This window comes from Salvelinus sp. IW2-2015, unplaced genomic scaffold (assembly GCF_002910315.2).
Source record: "Salvelinus sp. IW2-2015 unplaced genomic scaffold, ASM291031v2 Un_scaffold1668, whole genome shotgun sequence".
Lineage (NCBI taxonomy): Eukaryota > Metazoa > Chordata > Actinopteri > Salmoniformes > Salmonidae > Salvelinus > Salvelinus sp. IW2-2015.
In genome coordinates, this window is record NW_019943072.1 from 108,660 (window position 1) to 134,577 (window position 25,918).

Genomic DNA, 25,918 nt, shown 5'->3' on the forward strand with positions numbered 1-25,918 from the left:
TTAATGATTAATTCCAACTGTAAAATATAATTACATCATGAATGTGCATTTCATAAAAAAATGATTAGGCCTACACATAATGAATACATTTTATTTGAAATAAAAGGTTGTACAAAAAAATCATGTGACATATACAGGAAGAACATCTACATGGACAAGGTCACTTTGTCAATAAACTTGGCCATCTTGATATCCCGTTTGGACAATCCTCCACAGTCATGCGTAGTTAGTGTTATCTGGACCTGAAAACAAGCGAGAGTGGAAAAAAACAAAGTATGAAGAATATATAAATATATGACATATGAAAACAACACAACTAAATGTTCCTCTAAACAAGATCATAGTTACAACACATCCATATCACAGCCTACACATCCATATCACCCTACACAGTGGCGCAGCGGTCTAAGTCACTGCATTACAGTGCTAGAGGCGTCACTACAGACCCTGGTTCGATCCCGGGCTGTGACCGGGAGTCTTATAAGGCGGTGCACAATTAGCTCAGCATCGTCCTGGTTAGGGTTTGGCCGGTGTAGGCCGTCATTGTAAATAAGAATTTGTTCTTAACTGACTTGCCTAGTTTAAATAAAAGGTTAAATAAATAACCTACACATCTATATCAGGCTACGCATCCAAGTCATATCATGTGTTTTTTATTTTATTTTTCAGAGCACAGTGGAAAGTATTGTGAAGGCCCAAAAACCTGTAGACACTTTAATAAAGAGAGGATTAATGTTGAATTCTTCTCAGCGCAGTCGGTCCGCCACACAGTAACTCAGTGGCTAAAGCTTAATGCTGAGAGATTTTCAGGGGCACTGTTTTTTGTCATATCAACTGTGACTTATTTCTACACGAAGGGGGAAAAATACACTTATTAACAGAGATTTTCACCAAGAAAATGTCTGAATTACTGTTGAAAGCTACTGCTTTCCCCCTGCTCATCAGTTTGACTTGTGTGCGATGGCCCCTGAAACATAAGAAAGCCCTCCCTGTAGCCTAACAATTGTTTCACGTGGTAAATTCAACTCTAGCAAATGCCATTTTGTGAAGGATATCAAACCATAGCTAATATAAAATACGTATTCAGCAGTTCAACTCTTAAAATAAGGAAACAGCAGAGGGTTACTACCTTGTTATAAACATTGAACCACTCTGGATGGTGGTTCATCTTCTCAGCTTGCAAAGCCACTCGGGACATGAAGCCAAAGGCCTAGGTGAGGGAACCAGGAGAAAACAGAGTCAGTAAACTGCTGGCATCATGCTTTCTGAAATGCAGGAAGAACCCACACCACCAACACGCATACACACACACTGTCTCTCTCTCTCTCTCTCTCTCTACATCTTTCTTCATATTTCTGGTGGCATGTGTGCACTCCAATCAGAGTCAGGCATAAAGGGAGTGATTATGGTTTTTCTAATCTACAAAGAAGGGTGCAATGCCTCGCTCCGCACCGTGTTCCCACTGTGAATAAATCAGGCAGAGCCATTTTAGAGCAATTTCCCACTGCAATCTCAATTAAGCCCCTAAATACTTCCTCCTCAGTTAATTACATAAACTGAAACGCCATTGTTTACAGGCCATCTCTGCAGCCAAATCTGTAGCTCCACCCACCTCCTGACATGACAGGTGTGTCTCAAATGACACCCTATTTCTTATGGGCCCTGGTCAAAAGTAGTGCACTATATAGGGAATAGGGCTCTGGTCAAAAGTATTGTACTATATAGGGAATGGGGCTCTGGTCAAAAGTAGTGCACTATATAGGGAATAGGGGCCTTGGTTTAAAGTAGTGCACTATATAGGGAATAAGGTGCCATTTGGGAGGCATCCGACTAAGCAGAATCAGAGAGAGAGGAAGTCACGTTTAGTCTTTAGTGTGTTGTAACCAATTTGGAGACCTCCTTTTTCTCCCCGGCATGATGTAACACGATCGGCGAACTTGATCAAATTGGTTATCAAGGAAACCATCTCCTGATCAATTTAAGTAATTGGCATATTCCTGCAACTTGACCCCTTGGCACCAATTTAGGTTTGCAGTCAGTCTGCTTTTTGTCAACTCTCATTGGCAATAATGGAGATTATTAAATAGGCCCGCTGCCAGGTCAGGTGTTGTCTAAACATTTCCCTCCCTGTGCTAACCAGAACTAATCTGCACCCTGTGACTGACTGACTAGTCTCCAAAACCCAACCCTAGGCAACAGTGACTAGGAAACAGTGACTAGGGTCTGGTTTCAATGACGGACTCTTTTGGCATAGAGAAACTACGTCACGACCTACTTCACCACCTTATCCGCTTGAATTAAATACTAAAGAGTAGCTATCAAGATGGAGTTTATATTATCTACGGAGTGCATTTCACAGGTGGCTAGTTTGCATCAACAAACTTTGCAGTGAAGGTATTGTCCTGCAAACGTTGGTTTCGAATCGCAACGTTTTGGCATGTCTGCCTCATGATTTGTTGGGAGACTCTCTAGAAGTGTTTTCTCCCTCAGACGTAGACAGTGACGTACTGTAGTTCCTTTATGCCAAACGAGTCCATCATTGAAACCAGATCTTAGTCACTGTGTTGCCTAGTCACTGTTGCCTAGGGTCGGGTTTTCCCGACTAGTGACTGACAAGTATACAGTAGGTACAGTCAACCGTGTTCAGTCAACCGCGATCATGTTAATTATTTCTAAACTAAGTCTAGTGTTCCTTTCAATGACATTCACACAGTGGACTATTTACACGGAACAAAAATATAAAACGCAACATGTAAATTGTTGGTCCCATGTTTAATGAGCTGAAATAAAAAATTCCAGACATTTTCCATATGCAGAAAAAAAGCTTATTTATCTAAAAATTGTGCACAAATTTGTTTACATCCCTGTTAGTGAGCATTTGTTCCTTGCCAAGATAATCCATCCACCTGACAGGTGTAGCATATCAAGAAGCATGATCATTAACAAGGGTCCACCTTGTGCTGGGGACAATAAAAGGCCACTCTAAAATATACAGTTTTGTCATACAACAATGCCACAGATGTCTCAAGTTTTGAGGGAGCGTGCAATTGGCATGCTGACTGCAGGAATGTCCACCAGAGCTGTTGCCAGAGATTTGAATGTTAATTTCTCTAGCATAAGCTGCCTCCAACGTTGTTTTAGAGAATTTGGCATTACGTCCAACCGGCCTCACAACCGCAGACCACGTGTTACCACGGCAGCCCAGGACCTCCACATCTGGCTTCTTCACCTGCGGGATAGTCTGGGGGGGGGGGGTGCTGAGGAGTATTTCTGTCTGTAATAAAGCCCTTTTGTGGGGAAAAACTCATTCTGATTGGCTATGTCCTCAAAGGCCCACCCATGGCTGCACCCCTGCCCATTCAAGCGAAATTCATAGATTAGGTCCTAATGAATTGTTCAATTGACTGATTTCCTTATATGAACTGTAACTCAGTAAAAATCTTTGAAATTGTTGCATTTATATTTTATATATAAAAATACGCAACCTTTTTGTAGGCTATAGAATTTGGCCTATATGTGTACAGGTATGTTGTAAGTTCTGTGGCAAGGAGGGAGGTCTCTTAAGGCAGTAAAAGCAGTGTACGTCCCAAAGAGCACTCTTTTCCTTGTATAGTGCACTACTATTGACCAGAGCGATAGGGTTCCCGTACTACATAGGGAACATAGACACAGCCCAGTGTGGTTTAACCAAGGTCACCCAGAGGTCATCCCAACACCCCTCAGACAAGAGAAGGCACAACCCTCAGCTCCGACTGACACCAAAAGGTCAGAGGTCAAGGACTCTCCCGCTCTGGACTGTGTGTTTACCTATCATGAAGCCTACCATTGGGACACACAACGCACCGGCCCGTTGGCCACACTACTACAGCCCACATACGAGCTGTCAGTGTCTGCTAATTTGACGTGACACAGCACAGACCCCCATCTCAAATAATCAGAAACACCCAACAGACGGGCCAGTGGGCCCTGGTTCCCCACGCACCGCTTTTTGACTGGCATTTTTGGGCTATTACCGCCGTGATTGTCATAAAACACTGGATGAGACCATTTGACGTCGGAGAGCTTTTCCCTCGTTGCGGCCGGGGCTGAAACACAGCTCTAGCTTCAAACACATGTGCCTGACATTTACAGATCGTTTTCCACCGCCTCGCGGTCCAAGGCTTAGGGACGCCTGGACTCTCTGCCAGGAGTAAGTGCATGCAGATTGTGCCACTCACCCCCCTCCCCACCCGCTCCTCTACTCTCTCTCTCTCTGGTGATTACATTACCATCCAAGACCCATCAACACTAAAGCTAGCTTCAAAATGTTCATAACTCCACACACACATAGACAGACAGACAGACAGACAGACAGACAGACAGAGAGAGAGAGAGAGACAGACAGACAGAAACAGAAAGAGAGAGAGAGAGAGACACACAGACAGACAGACAGACAGACCACAGAGAGAGACAGAGAGAGAGCGGTCACAAACGCAATGATGGTGCTGATGACCACACCACCTTACATTTCCCCTCCTCTAGGTCGGAAGATACATTCCGTTGCCTCATAATTGGCTTCACATTGGCTCTCTCTATGGTGCAGTAGTGCATCAACGCTGTGTTGTAGTCAAGACTTTCAAAGGACACATGATCCATAGTAATCCCATGGGATTAACGTTCATAACATCAAACTTGGAATATTTCATGAAAATAAACTTAATTCTATCGCACTGACAAAAGGTGCAGCATATCCATGACCCTATGGAAAAAAAAAAAATTGGTAAAGCAAATAACATCATATGGAACAAATGTTGATAAAACCGTCAACTCCTATTTATGTAAGGTGTCGTGTAATTGTCTTCTACTACAGGGTTACCAGACGCTCCATAACTAACAAATCCTTGGCTCCTCAATAGACAGCAAACGTCATGGCCATCTTGTCTTACCAAGACTGATAGGCCGATTATCTAACCACCTCCGCTTGGGCGCCACACCTCGCAGGTCCCCTCCAGCCATTTCACAACACAAGCAGCTCATATCAGATCAATGGAAGAATGCCTGCAGTTCCCAGGGAAAGTGCCATTTCATTTGAGACGACACACAGGGGGGGGGGGCTGTACTCCACTGAGCAGATTAAGCAGATTTAGCTGTACGAAAACTTACTCAATACAAACAGAGCCCTTAATGAGAGGGAGAGGCTTGAGAGAGATTTGGCGGAGAGGGAGGCACCTCTCAGAATATAAAACGGGGGATCAGCTTCGCACAGAGTGGATCTGGGGGATATCTCAGGCTCGTACAGAGTGGCACTGGGGGATGTATCAGCCTCGGACAGAGTGGACCTGGGGGATGTTGAGGGAGCTGTGCAGATAGTCAGACGGATAATATCCTCTGGAGCTGAAATGCAAATGTCTTCCACTCACAGCTCATGTCTGTGACCCAGGACAACCATAGAGACAATCAAACTATTTTTTAAGGTATTTTCTGATTTTATTGAACAGATCGAGGCTGTCTGTGGGGAAATACAGCGAGGTTGTGTCAATGGGCAGTAGGCCGGATTTGAACCTAAGCCAACACTGTAGACGTGTGTGCCGCAGTCGGAGGCTGTGGCATTACCCCGCTAGACCAGCCAGGCCAGAGATAGATAGCTGTATCTCTATGGAGACAACCCTACGGGACAACCAGGTGGCCAGGCCTCCCTGATATTACATAGAAGCGCCTAGACATGCCAGTGATTTAAACCTTTACCAATGGCACCGCCTTGTTGACAAACACACACACACACAAACACACACACACAAAAACATTTGTGAACTTTGAACTTTGTCTCATTGGCTGAAAATAAAGAGAAGATTTCTCATTCCTCAGCGGTTTGGCAGCAGCTCCTTCTGAAGAGAGAGAATCATCACCAGCCACCTTGTAAGTTTGAAAATAACATCCATTTGGCTTTAATGCGTGGTTACAGCTTTTATAGAGAGATTCTGGGGTCAAGTCCCATATGGCACCTGATTCCCCCAGAGCTCTGGGAAAAAGTAGTGCACTAAATGGGGAATAGGGTGCTATAGTAGTGCACTAAATGGGGAATAGGGTGCTATAGTAGTGCACTATACAGGGAATAGGGTGCTATAGTAGTGCACTAAATAGGGAATAGGGTGCTATAGTAGTGCACTAAATGGGGAATAGGGTGCCATTTGGGATGTAGGCTTGGACTTTTATCAAGGCTCGGAGATAAAAGCTTAGACTTTTCTCCTTGGTGGATGAAAGAATGTTAAGAGGTTGATGGAATGTGTCATTGATTTAACTCCAGGTCACAGGTCATGGAACAAAACGATATAGCTACTGCCTATGTTGCCTCTTAAATTCAGACATTAAAATACTGTCATGTGTATCCATCTGCTTCCCACTCCTCAATGAAAAACAGATGACTGTTAAAAAAAAAGTTTTTTTTWAAAAATCAAATCAAGGAGTTTAGATTTCTAAATATTAATGACTATAGCTATAAAAAAAAAAGCACATACTGTATAAATAATTATCTGAGCATAGAAATATAACAAGAGACATTTCCACATGAGACCATTTGGATGCCCATCAACAAGCACTGCTCCAGAAAAGGGATTTTCAACGTTCAAACTGATTAGATTTTTCTCCGGCTTGACAAGGAATATAACTCACATTTACTTCTCTGACTATTACGAATAAGAATGTGCTGTACCCCACTGTCTGCAGATAAATTACTACTGGTTTGGTTACAGCATTATTTATGACAAGACTTCCACTTTCTGCTGTAATCAAAGTAATAAACATGAAAACTAAAAGCCTACTGTCTTGTTTATTCCTGATTGGCGACTGTGAGTGGCATACAGCCTTCACTGTGCCATCCTCTCTGTTTTACACATGAATTGATGGGTAAAATACTAGCTCCCCCCAGAGGACAAGTGTGGAAGGGATCCCTTTATGGAAAGGGATGTGTGACTCATTAAAAACTCATGGGGATCTGATTTCCTTCAAGCCCATCACTTGGAGATAAGTGGCAAATGGAAATCAGCCAGCATGTCACTCTTCATCTCCATCGCCCTCTGGTAAAAAAGGCCCTAAAGAACAGCCATGAAAAACAAACAACACAAATTGTGAAAAATATATAAGAGAAAGGAGGGAGAACAAGGGAGGAAAAATGGACGAGATGTCAAATTGGAACAACTGAAGCTCGTCCCCATTCACCATGAGGCACAAACAAGGAACGGGGAGGGAGGGAAAGTTCCAAAGCGGGATTGTAAGGAGGAATGGTGGGATTGTTAGTGGTTTCTGAAGCAGATGAAACATTTTAACCAATTTGATTGTTTGTGAAAGAAATAATTCTGATCAAAATCTCAATTGCTGCCAAATGCCCCTCTGGTCTGCCTCATGTTAATGTGTTGTGACATGTGGAGGTAAGAGGAGAGGCTTTAGAGCCAGAGAGGAAGACGGGGGAGGTCAGAGCCCAGCCTGCGACTTCAAACGCAGCAAAGTGTAAAAACAGAATATGTTAGGGGCTAAAACAGCTAACCACTGGATCAACGTCCGCTAAGTGGCCTTGAGATGCTGCACTTTACATCTGGAAGAAGAAAAAAAAAGAGACAAATTTACAAAAACGGTAAAAACATGGACCTTGTGAAAACACAACTTCACATTTCCATTTTCTTGTCTTGTCCTTATTTGAAGGGGTGCAGATGGATTTTAAGGTCGCTCTGCTGACTGAGATACATGCATCTGCACTGCTCAAAATACTTTTAAATTCACTCCTTACTCATTGAGAAAATGCTGACTCACAAGCAAAGGTGTAAAAAAATAAAATAAAGAACAGAGGCTACTTATCTAGTATGAGGTTGGAAATAGGAGAGTATTATTACACAAAAGTACCTCACACACCTGTAGGCCATCATTGTAAATAAGAATTTGTTCTTAACCGACTTGCCTAGTTAAATAAAAGGTTACATTTAAAAAATATATATATAATAATTCTCTAAGGGATTACACACTCCAGACAGGACTGATTGAAATGGGGGGGTCCAAAAACCTGTCCCTTCCTCACTGCACCTGCAACCAATCAGCTACAAAATACACACAAATTTGTCTGTTTCCGATAGTAACTATTCCAGCTGTCTTTCTCCTGATCCTCATGTAACAAGTCTGAAGTCCACCGCCCCCAAAAGAGCAGTATAACAGGACTAGGAAGTCACTACCTTTAGTGGAGGGAGACACACACCACACACACACACACAAACACACACACACACACACACACACAAACACACCCTGTACCAAACTAAGCGGGATATCGCACTCCAACCGTCTCTACAGAGCTCCTCTACTACAAATGCCATGGAAGGTGTAACCATGACTTTTATTAACTTCTACTGGCAGAGGGAATAGACTCCAGGTGTAGCAGCGGGTGTCACCTGCAATAGCACCGTGAGATAGTGCTATTCCATTGGCTGTAAGGGTAGCTGCCAGTTTACCCTTCCCTACGGAAACGCAGGGCCATATATATACAGTGGGGAGAACAAGTATTTGATACACTGCCGATTTTGCAGGTTTTCCTACTTACAAAGCATGTAGAGGTCTGTAATTTTTATCATAGGTACACTTCAACTGTGAGAGACGGAATTTAAAACAAAAATCCAGAAAATCTCATTGTATGATTTTTAAGTAATTAATTCGCATTTTATTGCATGACATAAGTATTTGATCACCTACCAACCAGTAAGAATTCCGGCTCTCACAGACCTGTTAGTTTTTCTTTAACAAGCCCTCCTGTTCTCCACTCATTACCTGTATTAACTGCACCTGTTTGAACTCGTTACCTGTATAAAAGACACCTGTCCACCCACTCAATCAAACAGACTCCAACCTCTCCACAATGGCCAAGACCAGAGGAGCATGTGAAGGGAACACAGGGATAAAATTGTAGACCTGCACAAGGCTGGGATGGGCTACAGGACAATAGGTAAGCAGCTTGGTGAGGAAGGCAACAAACTGTTGGCGCAATTTTAGAAATGGAAGAAGTTCAAGATGACGGTCAATCACCCTCGGTCTGGGGCTCCCATGCAAGATCTCACCTCGTGTGGGCATCAATGATCTATGAGGGAAGGTGAGGGATCAGCCCAGAACTAACGGCAGGACCTGGTTAATGACCTGAAGAGCTGGGACCACAGTCTCAAAGAAAACCATTAGTAAACACCACTACGCTCGTCATGATTAAAAATCCTGCAACGCACCGCAAGGTCCCCCTGTTCCAAGCCAGCGCATTGTCCAGGCTCGTCTGAAGTTTGCCAATGACCATTGCTGGATGATCCCAGAGGATGAGATTGGAGAAGTTCATGTGGTTCTTGATGAGACAAAAATAGAGCTTTTTGGTCTAAACTCCACTCGCCGTGTTTGGAGGAAGAAGAAGGATTAGTACAACCCCAAGAACACCATCCTAACCGTGAAGCTTGGAGGTGGAAACATCATTCTTTGGGGATGCTTTTCTGCAAAGGGGACAGGATGACTGCACCGTATTGAGGGGAGATGGATGGGGCCATGCATCGCGAGATCTTGCCAGCAACCTCCTTCCCTCAGTAAAGCATTGAAGATAGGTCGTGGCTGGGTCTTCCAGCATGAAAACGACCCGAAACACACAGCCAGGGCAACTAAGGATGGCGCCGTAAGAAGCATCTCAAGGTCCTGGAGTGGCCTAGCCAGTCTCCAGACCTGAACCCAATAGAAAATCTTTGGAGGAGCTGAAAGTCCGTATTGCCCAGCGACAAGCCCCGAAACCTGAAGATCTGGAGAAGGTCTGTATGGAGGAGTGGGCCAAAAATCCCTGCTTGCAGTGTGTGCAAACCTGGTCAAGAACTACAGAAACGTATGATCTCTGTAATTGCAAACAAAGGTTTCTGTACCAAATATAAGTCTGCTTTTCTGATGTATCAAATACTTATGTCATGCAATAAAATGCAAATTAATTACTTAAAAATCATACAATGTGATTTTCTGGATTTTGTTTTAGATTCCGTCTCTCACAGTTTGAAGTGTACCTGTGATAAAAAATTACAGACCTCTACATGCTTTGTAAGTAGGAAACCTGCAAAATCGGCAGTGTATCAAATACTTGTTCTCCCCACTGTATATATATACATACATACACATTGTGACAATAATATTGGATCATGGAAATAATAACAGAACAAAAAAAAAAGGTTTACATCCTGCTCCATGCAATGGGACATTCGCTGCAATGGATAGGGGAGAAATGTGAGCTGGCATATTTGTATAATAATATTTAACCCTTTCAGCAGTGGGGTTCAAACATACTGACCTAAAACTGGGCTTGGGGTCAGAATTAGGTTGATGGTGTTAACTTTATTGTTAAGAGGATGAGGATACGGGTGGGGGGGGGGGGGGGGTTAGAGGTTCAAGGTCAGGCACCACCTGATTAAAGGTTTTGAAGTGGAGCTCTTTGTAGATGGCATCCCGCTCCTCTACCTCTACCCATCCAGTAGCCTTCAGCTCCATTAGCAGCTGTTCTCTGTCAGCTGGGGGCAACCAGTTGGGGTCTCCAGACTGAAGGGACAACAGAGAGAAAACACAATGGCTGTAATATAGAATAATGTGTAAAACGACATCCCTTTAAGTGACCTCTCGGGTGCATTCAGTGAAGTTAAAATGTTCACAATATTGCATATAGAAATGTAATGAACAGACACATCAGTTCAACACAATACATTCTATATGGCCAGTGGGGGTTCTCCAGTAGGCTGTCAATGTAAATAAGAATTTGTTCTTAACTGACTTGCCTAGTTAAATAAAGGTTAAATTTAAATTACATTTAAAAAATGTATATGAGCATTCTGTTACGAAGTACACCCCTAAACCTTGGTCTGACCGATTTCATTAGGTGAAAATCAGTGGTGTAAAGTACTTAAGTAAAAATACTTTAAAAGTACTACTTAAGTAGTTTTTTGGGGTATCTGTACTTTACAATTTATATTTTTGACTTACTTTTACTTTACTACAATCCATAAAAAAATGTGGTACTTTTACTCCATACATTTTCCTTGACACCCAAAAGTACTCGTTACATTTTGAATGCTTTGCAGGACAGGAAAATAGTCAAATTCACACACTTATCAACTGAACATCCCTGGTCATCCCTACTGCCTCTGATCTGGAGGACTCACTAAACACACATGCTTTGTTTGTAAATTATGTCTGAATGTTGGAGTGTACCCATGGCTTTCTGTAAAAAATTTAAATAAACAAGAAAATTATGCCATCTGGTTTGCTTAATGTAAGGAATTTGAAATGTTTTACTTTTGATACTGAAGTATATTTTAAACCAAATACTTTTATACTTTTACTCAAGTAGAATTTTACTGTGTGACTTTTACTTGAGTCATTTTCTATTAAGGTATCTTTACTTTTACTCAAGTATGATAGTAGGGTACTTTTTCCACCGCTGGTGAAAATGATCAGATAATGGTTGGTTTAATACGTCTGCCATCGACCAGCTGAGAGGTATAAGATATGGTTATAACCGTTTTTCCCTGTACATTCCCTAATCTTTGAGTAGTTTGTATCAGCCAGTGTACATTCAATGACATTATGGGAAATATAGCTACTACTATTTAGCAGTGCAACAGGTTGCAAGAGAAAGACCCATTAATGTAACTCAGCAATGTACCGCTTAGCAATGTCACTACACCACCTGCTGGAGAAAATAAAGTATGACGTGCCTTTAGCCACTCCCCCTTATTCATGGCGTACAYTATTTTGCAACAAAGGTGAAAGTGTTACATTGTGGAAACATAGTGATAGTCTAGCTCTTCCACGATAAAGATATTTTGTTGACAATTTTTTGAAACGGTTGCACAATGACACATAAAACGCTATCACGGTTCGCATTGAAATAATATTGGAACAGATGCAGCTGTCACGTTGCAAGTCTAACGATGCTATTTGCTGCAATGTACTCAACGACTACTAAATTAGTATTAATGTTATCGACTTAGCCAGCAGCACTTACCATTTTGGATATATATCTGGGCAGTAGTACGTTGCCCAGTCTCTGGTATGCACACGGCCATACACTGCTAGCCCTGAGAGTAAACATTAACCTATGCATAACATTTGGTCAACAGATATATCCTCGTGCCCTGTCCCCGCTCACAAGTAGTCAATCTAGCATTTTATTTTAATGTTCCACTAGATAGCACAGCCACAAAGACCAAAGTGGCTATATCGTCAATAATTATAAAACTAAAATGTAGCTTTTTGTTCTTAATTTAAGGTTATGGTTAGGCATACGGGATAGCAGTGTGGTTGAAATTAGGGTAAGGTTTAAAATCACAACAAGAAGATATTTGTTTTAAATAGGCGGGGTTTAGGACTTTGTGGCTGTGGTAACTAGTGGCGACCATTTAAAAGGGTGGCTGCCTGTGAAGTTGCCTGATTTAAATATAAAATAAACTCTAATGGTCAAGTCCTCTTCAAATTCCAGGTTATTTTAAGTCATAATGTAGGCAGGATTCCTCTGCACATCTTGATATGTAATGTAAGGTGTCGCTAACACTGTGCCCCTACCTTCACATGTATAACCTGGTTAAAGCTAGCCCGAGAAGTACTCTTAAGGAGCCTACCGTTACTCCTTAACGTCCAAGGACCTTATATGTTATTTTCAGAGGTAGACTGGGTTTTTGCAGCCAAATAGTCAGAATACTCAAATAGCAAAATACTCAGAATCGATTCACAATTGGAATACGGTTCTAGAAACATCAAAATCATTTCACACATGCTAAATATACAGCTACTGTGTACACTGTTTTAACCGGCTTTATCATAGTTGCAGCCAACATTTTTCAGTGACAACACGTTTCTGGCGGCCTTCGGTTACACACAGGTGTTAGCAGCATGCTAGACAGCTAATTAGCACAAGTGTCTTCCGTAAACGCGCTGTATTATGGAGATATGGGAACAATAATCCTATAAAAAAGCTTGTATCAATTTAACCTTTAGGGGTTTTTGCCTCTGATATAAAATATATGGTCCTTACGCTTCCAAAACCGTAACGCAAGCGCTGCGTGTTCAGACCGAGCATTTGGGCTCTTATTTAATTTAACCCTTATTTTACCGGGTAAATTGACGAAGAACACATTCTCATTTACAGCAACGACCTGGGTAATAGTTGCAAGGGAGGAGGGTGATGAATGAGCCAATTGTAAACTGAGGGTGATTAGGTGACTGATGGTATGACTGACACATTGGGGCTCTTTAACAGAATACACCTAAATCGAATGACTCTTATGTGTAATGTAATGAAGAGTCATGATCAAGGGCTAGGTTAAACCCTGCATTTAAAACATGTTTAATTTGACACTTAATCACAACACCATCAAAACAGTTGCAAATAAACAGCATGTCACTCTGACTCATTGAACACATGTGTTCAAACATCCAAGGGGTAATTCAATTCAGCAAACAATTATGTATATCCATATCACAGTAGCAATGTTACAGCGAAGCCAGCAGTTAACGGCGACAACCATCAGGGCTGAGCTGGGGCTGTGTCTTGGGCTGTCTCCAAAACCTGGGGTCCGTATTCGTAAAGGATCTCAAGTGGTATGAGTGCTGATCTAGGATCAGGTCGTTCCAATCTTATTCATTATGAGCTGAGGCAAAACTGATCCTAGATCAGCGCTCCTTATCTGAGACACTTTCTGAATACATGTCCAGATTTACCACACTTATGCCCAACAACTCTCACGTCGAGAGGAACTTTATTCACAGGGGCTTACAGTCTGTGGGTTGTTGTATATTAGTCCTGGTGCTCATGCTCTTGGCCTGGGATGAGCCAGCGGATGCTGTCAGTCCGTAGGATGGCGTAGGTGGTAAAGCCGGAGATGAACAAGATGGAGAACACCAGCAGCCAATCAATACTCTTCACTGGGACATTGGGAAGAGGTCCAGATAAGTCCTCCTCTGTTACATTCTGATCTGGGCTCACTTCGAAACCTTAAGAGACAGATTGAAAAACAGTTTTAATGAATACCAATGACCTGTCTTTCAAATATTGGAAGTACATTTATGAGAACAAGCAGATGGGTCCCCAAGTTTACATTCTGTCAGGCAGGGGGAAATGCATCGGATGGGCAGTGCAGTTAAACTAGATTTTCCAGTTTTTTAAATTATATTTACACACTATGATTTGATTTCGGAGGTCGAAATAGCACTCGAAAATTATGATAATTTCCTTTTTGTGTAAGAGCTGTTTGATAATGCCTGGAATTTCAGACTGTTCGGGTGGGATGGAACTTTTGGCCCACATCATGATGTCACAATGTGGTTGATTATAATAGACCAATGACTGTTCATCTGGGTAAGGGGTGGGCTCTAGACCATCCTATCAGCCGATCAGGGCTGTAAATATCTTAAAATGTGTTTCCTAATGCCCACACAATCAGACTGAGCATTTGAAGGGCCAAAGTTTGCTGATTAAAATAATTGATCAAATATATTTTGGAGTTATTTTCATTAAATAAAACAATGATTCATTAGCAATGATTTATAAAATACAATTACAAAGACTGCATGGGGGCTTACAACACCAAATCAAATTGTATTTGTCACATCCGCCGAATACAACAGGTGTAGACCTTACCGTGAAATGCTTACTTACAAGCCCTTAACCAACAATGTAGTTCAAGAAATACAGAGTTAAAAAATATTTGCTAAATAAACTAAAGTAAAAAATCAAATTAAAACACATTAAGATTACAAAACAATAACAAGGCTATATACAGCGGGTACCGGTACTGAGTCAATGTTCGAGGATACAGATTAGTCAAGGTAATTTGTACATGTAGAGGTAAAGTGACTATGCATAGATAATAAACAGCGAGTAGCAGCAGTGTAAAAACAAAGGGGGGGGTCAATGTAAATAGTCCGGGTGGCCATTTGATTAATTGTTCAACAGTCTTATGGCTTGGGGTAAAAGCTGTTAATGAGACTTTTGGACTTTTGGACCTAGACTTGGCACTTGGTACTGCTTGTCGTGCGGAAGCAGAGAGAACAGTCTATGACTTGGGTGACTGGAGTCTTCGACAATGTTTTGGGCCTTCCTCTAACACCGCCTACTATATAGGTCTAATCCTGCACTGTCTTTCATTTTGAAATACTATACATCCAATACTAAATGATCGGGGACTGATGCCTCGTTGCCTTTGTTTACATACCTGTCTGATTAGCTATGAAAGACACCAGAGTCTCCAGGTTTCTGTCAGTCTGGTTGAATCTGGCCATTGGTTTCACACCTTGAAACAGGAGGATGTTGGGAACTGCTACAGTCCCAAACCGTGTGGAGAGACTGGAGAGAAACACGTTACAGAAAGATAACATGTTATTGTTACGCTCAACACAACGACAGAAAACTAAAGTTACCTTTCTCATTGTGTTTTCATACAAATGAGGACATTGTGGTCCCGTGTGGCTCAGTTGGTAGAGCATGGCGCTTGCAACGCCAGGGTTGTGGGTTCATTCCCCACGGGGGGACCAGGATGAATATGTATGAACTTTCCAATTTGTAAGTCGCTCTGGATAAGAGCGTCTGCTAAATGTAAAATGTAAATGTAAATATTGATACACTGGTGCAGCGCTACCTTCCTGTAGGTTTTTGCTCCAACCACAGCTGTAACTAACCCGGTTCAGTTTATCAACCAGCTAAATTGTTAGAATCAGGTGAGCTAGTTTAAGGTTGGAGTGAAAACCTACAGGACTAGCCCTCCAGGAACAGGGTTGGAGAGCCCTGCACCGGTGTAAAGTATTTTGGTAGTTTACCTGCTATGCTGGGAGGCGTCCAGTGCCAAGAAGTGCATGCCGGGGAAGACCCGGGGCAGTGCGTTGAAGTGAGGTGCCAGATTGGCAGAGAACTGGCACCAGGTAGTGAAGAACAATACCAGAGAGCACTCTGTTGCCATTTACATTCAGGAACTCCATCAAGTCCTGTAGAGGGGGGGGGGGGGGGGATCCCATTGGACATAAATAACAAGTTATCTTTGAGGTCTATGGCAGGGGTGTCTCTATCAGATCCTGAATGGCTGCAGTGTGTGCCAGGCCTTTGTTCCAGTCTGGATCACACCATGATTAGTTAAATCAAGCTAAGCTAGAACAAAAACCTACACAAACTGTTGCAACCCAGGACTGTGTTTCAGACACCCCGAGAGTGTGTTCAGATGAGACACACCGGGAGTGTGTGTCAGACACCCCGGAGTGTGTGTCAGACACCCCGAGAGTGTGTTTCAGATGAGACACACCGGGAGTGTGTGTCAGACGCCCGGGAGTGTGTTTCAGACGCCCCGGAGTGTGTGTCAGACGCCCCGGGAGTGTGTTTCAGACGCCCCCCCGGGAGTGTGTGTTCAGACGCCCCGGGAGTGTGTTTCAGACGCCCCGGAGATGTGTTTCAGACGCCCCGGGAGTGTGTTTCAGACGCCCCGGGGTGTGTTTCAGACGCCCGGGAGTGTGTGTCAGACGGCCCCGGGAGTGTTGTGTCAGACGCCCCGGGAGTGTGTTTCAGACGCCCCGGGAGTGTGTTTCAGACGCCCCGGGAGTGTGTTTCAGACGCCCCGGGAGTGTGTTTCAGGCACCCCGGTCTAGGGAGTATCAAGGCAGTGGGACCTACTATTTCAGGCACACTAGTTCATGTCATGATGCATTAAGTTAAACAAACCCAGACATCTGATTACCTGTGAGGCATTTAGGACCTGCACTGTGAAGTTGTCCATCCCTGTTATGTTCCTTTTATCACAGTTGACTTTGTAAGTCTTTGTAGTTTCTGTGGAGTTCTGTTCTTCATTTGTCATGGCGTCTACGTGGACCATCCCCAATATGACTGGTTCCATGGGTTCTGAATTCTTGGACTCCTCTTGGGTCAAAGGTGAGGGACATTTTGCCTCATCGTCGCAGAGTGGCGAGAACCCTGTCTGAAAGTCTTTCACATTCTTGGGGATCAGTGACTCGATTCCTGCTGGGTTGACAGGTAGTTCGGTTCCCATTACCGCGTCTGCGATCTCTGCAGTCTTGTACTGCCTCTTTGGCTGAGACTCAAGGTCCTCCATTCCCACAAATTTGGGAATATTTTCCATATCAGAGGCCACATCCTCAGAGAACTTGAATTCTGGTATTTCATCATTCTCTGTAAATAAAACAGGTACATATTATTACATCATTTCAGAAGTTAACTGTAGAAACAACATTATGAAATCAACCTACTAACGTAAACTCACCCCATTCCGTACAAATGTGCGCAACCGCAACATTCAAACGAGGCTACAAAGAAAACTAATGGGACTGTAGCGACTCTGTTGACTTCAAAATCGGGGTTGTGAACTAGGTTTCTATTCAAGCGTTGAGCGACATGGTAATGGCTCTATAGTATTGGAGAAAAGTTGAAAAAAACTGACCCTCCGTTACATCGTGATGTTTCATGTCGTAACGTACAGCACGCATAAAGCAACTATTTCTGTCTTACAATCTCTCTCCACCAGGTGTAGCACTTCTCTCATCGTTTAAAAACAAGAAATGGACAGTGACGGGGGTAAGGGGGGATACCTAGTCATTTTTTGCATCATCATTGCATGCGATCATCATTCTCAAAGCCACTTCTAAGATCACTTTAGCACCGCACTAAAAACCCGATTCATATTCGACACTAACCTTCAAATAGGAATGTAATGACACAATATATAAAGTCTTTATAGTGTTTTATTTACATTTTAGAGGCGATAAGGTGATAAGTTGGACAGATCGAGTGAAAAAAAGCAATTTTCCCACACATCTCTCCTTCTCACTATCACACATTAGTTTCGCTTCCCCACCCGCCATTTTTAAAAAGACCCGACGGGGCTCATTGCCTGCTTGGATTATGCAGAAACGGGCAGCGTTTAGGTCATGTAATTGATTCTGTTGGAAAGGGGAGAAATTGTGCTTTACAATGATATTGACAGTACAGTTGATCTGGAAGTATTACGTTTTTGGGGCGCTAAAATAAGGGCAATTGTACGGACCAAGGCGATGTACGAGTTTACGTTAGACGTGTTCAGTTGGTTCTAATAATTAGGCTATTAAACAGATGAATACACCATCACTGTAGACGAGGTAGAACGAATAAGAGCCATCATACACATGTATACCACTGATCCAGCTTGCATGTGCTTGCTTGTCAAATACGACCAGACATTTTGGAATATGTTTCGCCTCTTCTTCTCTGACAACCAACTAACATTACTAGCGCTAAATGGTAACGTTAGAACATTTTGACCTGCACAGGATACCTACCTAACTATGTAACAAAAAAATAGCTAGAGCTATGTGACCAGGTACCATTTTGGACTCCTTTACACAAGAGCAAGTAATAAGATAGCTAGCCTGTCAACATTGCTGGCTTTATAGTTGAAACTTGCTCGCTAACTTGCTCGCTAACTAGCTACATCAAAAACAGCTAACACTACCTAACTGCTGGCTCCCGCTTCTCTTACCTTGAGCTGTTACTGACGATGCTTTCTTTATTTCAGAAACATAAATCGTAAACCATACAATACATGTCAACATGAGCCTACTTGATATTCTGGACATAATTACTATTAGCTACAACAATATATATAAGTTACGGGCATTTATGATAAGTGGAACCAATGTTGTGAGTCGCTGTCGGAATATCAAGCGATGCACTACTGTAAAAAACTTCCGGGTCAATACATAGAGATTGTGCACGTTTGATATTGCAGCCGATTTGAAAGGCGTGTCGAGACTGACTGATCTGCAAATCACCTTGTATCATAAATAATTACTCAATATGATTTGTAGATCAGTCAGTCACAATTTTCCCATGTTACATCACGGGTTTGATGCTCTCGAACACTGCCAATGACAGAGGCAAAGACAAGTTCTGACAAATGACTGTATGGTTCTGACTCACAGAGAATGATAAAGGCCTCTAGTGGACAAAATACCGTATTGGCTGTGGTATTAGCAAATCATTTTTTTAAACTAACCCTCATTGTTCTATCTGTGGTATTTACACGGGCAGCGCCATTGAGGGCTTCCACCATGCCATGTAATCAGCTGGGTAGGACTCCCAACTTAATTTGCTGATCCAACCTGATGGAGTCATGTCCAACTGGGTCATCAGGAGGGATCAGCTAATCGTGAAGAAAATTGACTACTTCAAAATGGAGATTGCATCAGTGGCGTTAGACACCATAACGGGAAGTATATAGGGATGCATTCTTTATCATACTATCTTCGGACCATAGAAATAGAACGAATAGAATGGCCTTGGAACCTCTAACCCTGGCAATTTGACTGGTAAATAGAATGAATAGAACGGCCTTGGAACCTCTAACCCTGGCAATTTGACTGTTAAACTCATGGGTCTATTCACAATGTCTGCCTGGTATTGTAATGCAATAATTTCCATGGTAATGTAGAATGTTCATTTAAATGATGCTAACTGATGTGGCTTATGCAACGGAATGTATTCTTTGCAATGTCAGTTGAGTTGTTTAAAAAAAATCACAGGACAGATTGATGGGTACACTTCCTGCTTTTACATCGTGCTTTGCTCGTATGGGCAGCGACAGAACAGGAAGCGAACAGGAAGCACCCCACTCGCAGTTTTTTTCTGATTCAATGAAAGTCAATGAACTAAGTAGACCAGACCCAGCTGCTATTGTATTAGTGTCTATGGGAGACCCAACCCGTTAAGTAGACCGGAACTGACCATTTTTAATGGTAAACGGCATGAGTGAACTATCTGCATTTATCCACCAGCTTTGCTATAGGTACTCTCACAATGGCCGCCCGTCCACCCATTTGGAGAATTAACGTAGCAGGTTAGGATAATTCAGTGAAGGTTAGGGAAAATGCTCTCCTAACCTGCTACGAAAAGTCACTTCCGGTCGTAGCTTAATCAAAGTGCCGTGTTGATTAGGGAGTCCCTTGAGCCGTCATTTACTTGAAAGGGGATGTCTGTTCTAAGTATTCTATTTCTATGCTTTGGAATTGGTCAGTACCACAGAGGAAGAAGACATTTTGTCAATACTGGGCTGTGTTTGAAATCAGAATATTTTTTTAATGTTTATATAATTTTGTAAAGAATAATCTAGTACATACACCCAATGTAGGCTGTATTGCGATGCATCTAATGACAGCCTATCATTCAAGAAATATATTTATAATTTGTTTATTACACAACTTTCAACACTCAACAATCATGCAGGGATAGTAAAACAATTAATACAAATTCCTATCATAGTGATTACAATGTGTTCGTAGCATGGGCCTTACAATTCCATTGAAATAAATACTTGAATGTTCTGAGAAGGAAATAAAACGTTCTGAGAAGGAAATAAAACGTTCTGAGAAGGAAGTTTGTCATTGCAATAAGTTGCTAGAAGATATTGCAACAGATCCACAGGTATCTAGCAGAAACTGTGGCGGGGGAAAGAATACAGTAAAAGATAACCCCATGTAAATAGTTTGACATAGAAATTATTAATAATGATCATCAATTTCCAAATGGGTAAAAACAAATCTTCCCAGCCATTCATGTTGTTTTTTTCACCTAAAAAAAAGAAGGTCCGTTTCATATTTTGGACTGATTGGATGCAGTGATAGGCCTAAGTAATTACAAGTAAATGATTGCCTCTAATGATACAAGATAAAAGGTTCAGATAAATATACAAGATTAAGGTTGACAAGATAAATGTTCAAAATGTCCTATAACTGAAGTGCAACTAACTCAATGTTATAAATGCATTATTACATTTGATGCAGACAGAATGCAATAAAATGAATAGCCACGTGGATAAAACTTTGTGTTTCACAAACATATTTCAAGCAGAGTGACGAAGCAAGTATTTTCAAATAGAGGACTCTGTTATAGAAATCAAGTATACTCTTATGTAACCTGCACTTATGTTGACATGGGTGTAACCTATGTATGAATATATGAATAACAAGAATATTCACAAAACACCAAAGCAGAATGTACAATCCCCKKCCCCCRCCCGTTATAACATAAAATAACATTGTGAACTTAAACTAATATATTTTTATTTCTTACCAAACATTAGTTTTTATAATGTCAATACCTAACCCATCGCAGTAAAGGGAATGGTATGTTACAATACATGTCATAACACAGTAGAACATTATAATATGGTGAATACTGTATGGCAATAAACAGTGAATGTAATATAAAACATTGCTACATAAGCACTACCTAAAAAGGCTTTTGAATGTATTGCAATGCAAAACGAAAAGCTCTTTGCTTTTTGACTAGATACGCAACTATTGTTTCTGTGTTCAGAAACTATAATGCATGTACTTTGATGCGCAGGTGTACATACTGTATACAACCGTCAAACAGAAATTGAGTATCGATTGTATTGATTATACCTGTGGCAGATATAGCAGATTTAAATACGTGTTTGTTTTTTTCTCCAAAATACAAGTTACAGAATGTTATTTGTTAAGAGGATTCATTTTTATATTTGTTCAAAAGATCTGATTAGTTGTTATGGGCTACGCTAGCATGCATTTACTTAAACATCTCAAACTGAAAGGCAGAAAACATCTGATTCTTTGGTTAAGATGATACAATACTGTAGATTGATTTGAACATAGTAGTACCCTATGTCATCATTATTCAATTAAAAAATGAATAATTTATTTTACATCCAAATGCAACTAATCTCTCCAATGGACAAAGCATAAATTATTGTGTGGGTCTTCAATGAGAAGGCCTCAAGTGCTGTACACAATTCAATAATAAACATGATCATATTTGAAAGAATAGTATTATTTTATGATGTAAAGCAATTTGTTACTTGTATTGAAAAGCACTATACAAGTTGTTGTTATTATTATTATTATTATTCTTCAAGATGGTGATAGAGAATAAATCATAACACAAAACATTGCACTGACACTATCCTTGCTCCGAGGTAAAACAGGGAAAAAATACCAAGTTAGAGGAAGTGTTTCAGGTATTTACAAAACACAATAACCCAGCCATTCCCATAAGAAGCCGCCCCCCAAAAAATATCCCCTACTCAAATATACCTTGACTCTCCATAACATCCCATGTGTTCCCCTCAGAAATCACAGCACAAAAAAAACTATGAAGCAAGTATGCCTCTATTATTTTAACTGCATGGAAATGTTAATATGTCATTGGGATTACAGTGACATGTACTATATTGATGTGTATTCTTCATAGCTGTCAAAAAATGATCAATAATTCCAAAAGTAAATCAAAACGTAACAGGTAAACAACACTCCGCACCTATAGAGACACTAGTTGCTGATTGTCTGATATTCAAATTACAAGGCAAATAATAATTCAAATGGTGTAAAATGTTGTGTTTTAGTACGAAGGGGAACCCAACGAAACGGACTGGAGGATCTCTTCCTGTGAGGAATTGTGCTGGCATATTTGGTGTAGTACTAGACCAACACATACAGACACCACTGTGACACCAGCAACAGGTCACATTCAGTAGTCAAAACGTTCTGGAACCTAGCAGATAGAAATAAAACGTTCTGGAACCTAGCAGATAAAAATAAAACGTTCTGGAACCTAGCAGATAGAAATAAAACGTTCTGGAACCTAGCAGATAAAAATAGAGCTGACACAATGCCTTGTTCTACATGTCAGAGAGGCGTGTTTGTTCTACATGCTGTTTTTCTATCTGAACGTTGAACAACGTCCTGCTGAACGCACCCCCAGGCCATGTTAGTCACGTGTTGACCTATTAATAGAGTGGTTCATATGAAACAATAGTTTGCTGTGCAGCCGTAATAGAAACCATGTCAATACATTCTGAGATACATAGCACCTTCAGGATCTGTTGATTTTAAAACAATAGCCAGTTCACAGTATAAAACATTCTACAGAGACTTTGTAGTAGGACAGCCTCAATACGTAGCCATTCTGACAGTAACAACAAAGACTGACCATCTGCTGTGATTTGTATCAACAATGTTATACCCCATGTTCAAATTCAAATATAGATTAATTTGTGTAGACTCATAACATCCTAATTAAGGGATAGTTCTGTTTTTTGTTTTGTTTTTTACTGTTAACATCAGCATAAAATTCATACTGTATTAGTTCATTGAGAAAAGACACTGCAAACAATAGAGATTGGATTAACAGGAATCATGTTCTTAGGTGAATTACAGTTCTGTGGAGGAAATTCAGTGGAAAATAATATGTTCACTTTCTCATGTCAAACAATAACTACTCTAGTGTACCTGTACACCCGTAGTTCTTCATCACATGATGTATAAGCTATACCTATATCACATACACTGAGAATAACAACAAAACATTAAGAACACCTGCTCTTTCCATTACCTCGACTGACCAGGTGAATCCAGGTGAAAGCTATGATTCCTTATTGGTGTCACTTGTTAAATCCACTTGAAATCAGTGTAGATGAATGGGAGGAGACAGGTTAAAGAAGGATTTTAAAGTCTTGAGACAATTGAGACATGGATTGTGTATGTGTGCCATTCAGAGGGTGAATGGGCAAGACAAAGTGCCTTTGAACGCGGTATGGTAGTAGGTGCCAGGCACACCGGTTTGTATCAAGAACTGCAACGCTGCTGAGTTTTTCATGCTCAACAGTTTCCTGTGTGTATCAAGAATGGTCCACCACCTAAAGGGCATCCAGACAACTTGACACGACTGTCGGAAGCATTGAAGTCAACATGGGCCAGCATCCCCGTGGAATGCTTTCGACACCTTGTAGAGTCCATGCCCCGATGAATTGAGGCTGTTCTGAGGGCAAAAGGGAGGGGGGCAACTCAATATTAGGAAGGTGTTCCTTATGTTTTGTCCACTCAGTGTAGTGTATAAGCTATACTCTATATTACAAAGAAATCCGGTTTGGATAGAAACATGCACACTGAGGCACATGCCAGTAATAGTACATCTGTACACTCAACCAGGGAAACGGTACAAACAACCCCTCTATTTGACAGCACTTAGGACATGCAGCCTTTTATTTCTCCAACAAGCCATGACGAAAAGTAGGACTTTACTCGTTGGTCTCCTTTTCCTTGCACGAGGGTTCGCAGAGGCTTCCTTTGTTCATCATAGTGTAGGGGAATGCTGCGGCGCTACACGTACCATAGCCTAGTTTGTTGAGGCGAGACAGGGTCTTGATACTGCCAGGGGGCCTACCAGGGCTGACCTTATATCCCGCTGCCTTGGTCGTTCCCAGGGGTCTCCCTGGGCTGGTCTTGAACCCGGCTGCCTTGGTGGTTCCTAGAGGCCTCCCTGTGCTGGTCCTGTAACCTGCTGATTTAGTGGTCCCCGAAGGTCTTCCTCTCCTTCCAGACCTCCCCGGGTTTTTCTTTTTCTTGGAGTCTTCTGGCTTTTCATTGTTCGTGATTCCAACAGCTTGGGGTTCACTGAGGCCATTCTGCCTCTGACAAGGCATTGGTTTCAGGGTGTTCTGGGGTGGCAGGGGCAGAGGGGGCAAGGTCATTTGCAAGGGAGGGGGCGGGGGAGCTTGGTAGAACTTGTTGGACTGGGCAGTGCATAGGTCAAAGTGACTGGTGGGGTGTCGACCATCTTCTGCCAGGCATGACGGCCTGCCACTCATGCAATAGTCATTGTTGTTGGTCACCTGACGCATCATCTTCTGCTGGAGAAAACAACGGGATACACGAGATGTATTGTTGATAAAAATGCAAAAACTACTTCAAATGTAATGAATAACCTTTTTACAGGTCTAATGCTACTGCAAGTTAGAGTAGACACAGGAATCCTATTCTAGTCTCATCCACAAACTAGTTGACTAGTCAGTAGTGGCATATTGTGTTTCTGCTGTTCTGTTCAAATCAATGCTGGTGTAGAATACTTCAAATGACAGACAACTTCTGTACTGCACCCATAATGAATTATTAAAGTATATAAGTATAGAATATCTTGACTCTTGTAATGGTCTGTTGTCAACATCCAATGCTAGCTTCGTTGAACGTGCAGGGGTGGTGCAGCTCGTCATGATAAAGACTCAATGTTACAATGGGAGTTAAAATGACTAGCCTTCCCACATCACAGTTGCCTAGTAATGCCTACCCTCTTTTTCAGCGAAATATATGAATCAGTTAGTTGTTCGTTGTATTTTCATCAATCCTGACACAAAAGCTTTCGTTTTCGCAACACATTTAGGAAATCACTTACCACACGCTCATATACAAGTAATATGTTCAGAAATTGATGTTTCGATAACATTAAAAACATGGCAAATTAAAGTAATTCATAAAACCAAGCAATTACTGTACCTCGATTGTTTGTGGATCATGGAAGGCAAAGGGTTAAAAATGACAGATCTTCTATCTTCAAATTCTACAGCCGATCCATTTTTCGTAGATCACAATCGATCGATTACTATTACTAAATCGATAACGCCTTTTGTCAGAGGTGCAAATAAATGTCGTATTTATAGGTTCGTTGTTTCGCAGGAGAGGTTTAGATGAGAAACGCAGCCATTGCCATTAAAAATTAATAAGGTACAGGGGACAGACTACGCATGCGCGATACTCCAACAGGGAATTGCAGCAACTCCAAGCAAATTATGATTTACATTTTCATCGTGTTTACACCCGTTCTTGAATACATTCGCAATTGTAATATCAACTAATTTCTTCACAATATCAATTTGTTCTATTATTTGCATTCGCAGTAAAGCTACGTCATACACTATTTCTCCAAAGACCGAAACACTATTTGGAAAGTAGCAATATGATCAACGGACCATGAAATAGTTTCAACTACTTTTTCTGCAGACTAAATAATTTAGTCCAAAATAAAAAATCCGTTGTGCTGGTTCTTTCCACAGTAGGTATGGCACAGTGC

General features: G+C 41.5%; 3 protein-coding genes across 4 annotated transcripts; all 3 read right to left on the minus strand.

Annotated features, from left to right (window-relative positions):
* Window positions 1–75: 75 nt before the first annotated feature.
* LOC112071618 (pterin-4-alpha-carbinolamine dehydratase 2) lies at window positions 76–12,188 on the minus strand. Its single transcript, XM_024139052.2, has 4 exons — window positions 12,020–12,188; window positions 10,426–10,557; window positions 1,130–1,210; window positions 76–242 (listed from the first exon to the last, which is right to left on the minus strand). The coding sequence occupies exons 1-4, from the start codon at window positions 12,116–12,118 to the stop codon at window positions 147–149; spliced, it is 408 nt and encodes a 135-aa protein (XP_023994820.1). The 5' UTR covers window positions 12,119–12,188; the 3' UTR covers window positions 76–146.
* A 1,141-nt stretch (window positions 12,189–13,329) lies between these two features.
* Window positions 13,330–18,705, minus strand: txndc15 (thioredoxin domain containing 15). Its single transcript, XM_024139053.2, is given in 6 exon segments — window positions 13,330–14,004; window positions 15,225–15,355; window positions 15,826–15,959; window positions 15,961–15,990; window positions 16,731–17,179; window positions 18,522–18,705. Coding segments are annotated over 6 exon segments (1,038 nt in total). The 5' UTR covers window positions 18,619–18,705; the 3' UTR covers window positions 13,330–13,807.
* A 1,506-nt stretch (window positions 18,706–20,211) lies between these two features.
* LOC112071620 (UPF0461 protein C5orf24 homolog) lies at window positions 20,212–25,603 on the minus strand. Of its 2 annotated transcripts, none has more exons than XM_024139055.2 (2): window positions 25,345–25,603; window positions 20,212–24,704 (listed from the first exon to the last, which is right to left on the minus strand). In XM_024139055.2, exon 2 carries the CDS (start codon window positions 24,696–24,698, stop codon window positions 24,093–24,095), a length of 606 nt encoding a protein of 201 aa, XP_023994823.1. In that variant the 5' UTR covers window positions 24,699–24,704; window positions 25,345–25,603; the 3' UTR covers window positions 20,212–24,092. The 2 variants fall into 2 exon arrangements, with proteins under 2 accessions (XP_023994823.1, XP_023994822.1); XM_024139054.2 differs by having other exon boundaries at window positions 20,212–24,701; window positions 25,345–25,602.
* Between the last annotated feature and the right edge of the window lie 315 nt (window positions 25,604–25,918).

Coding starts and splice junctions, on each gene's coding strand:
- LOC112071620 (XM_024139055.2), bottom strand. CDS start 24,698: ATGATGCGTCAGGTGACCAACAACAATGACTATTGCATGAGTGGCAGG.
- LOC112071618 (XM_024139052.2), bottom strand. CDS start 12,118: ATGCATAGGTTAATGTTTACTCTCAGGGCTAGCAGTGTATGGCCGTGT. Junction 10,558..12,019: donor CCAGATATATATCCAAAATG/GTAAGTGCTGCT, acceptor TTGTCCCTTCAG/TCTGGAGACCCCAACTGGTT. Junction 1,211..10,425: donor ACTTCAAAACCTTTAATCAG/GTGGTGCCTGAC, acceptor TCCCTCACCTAG/GCCTTTGGCTTCATGTCCCG.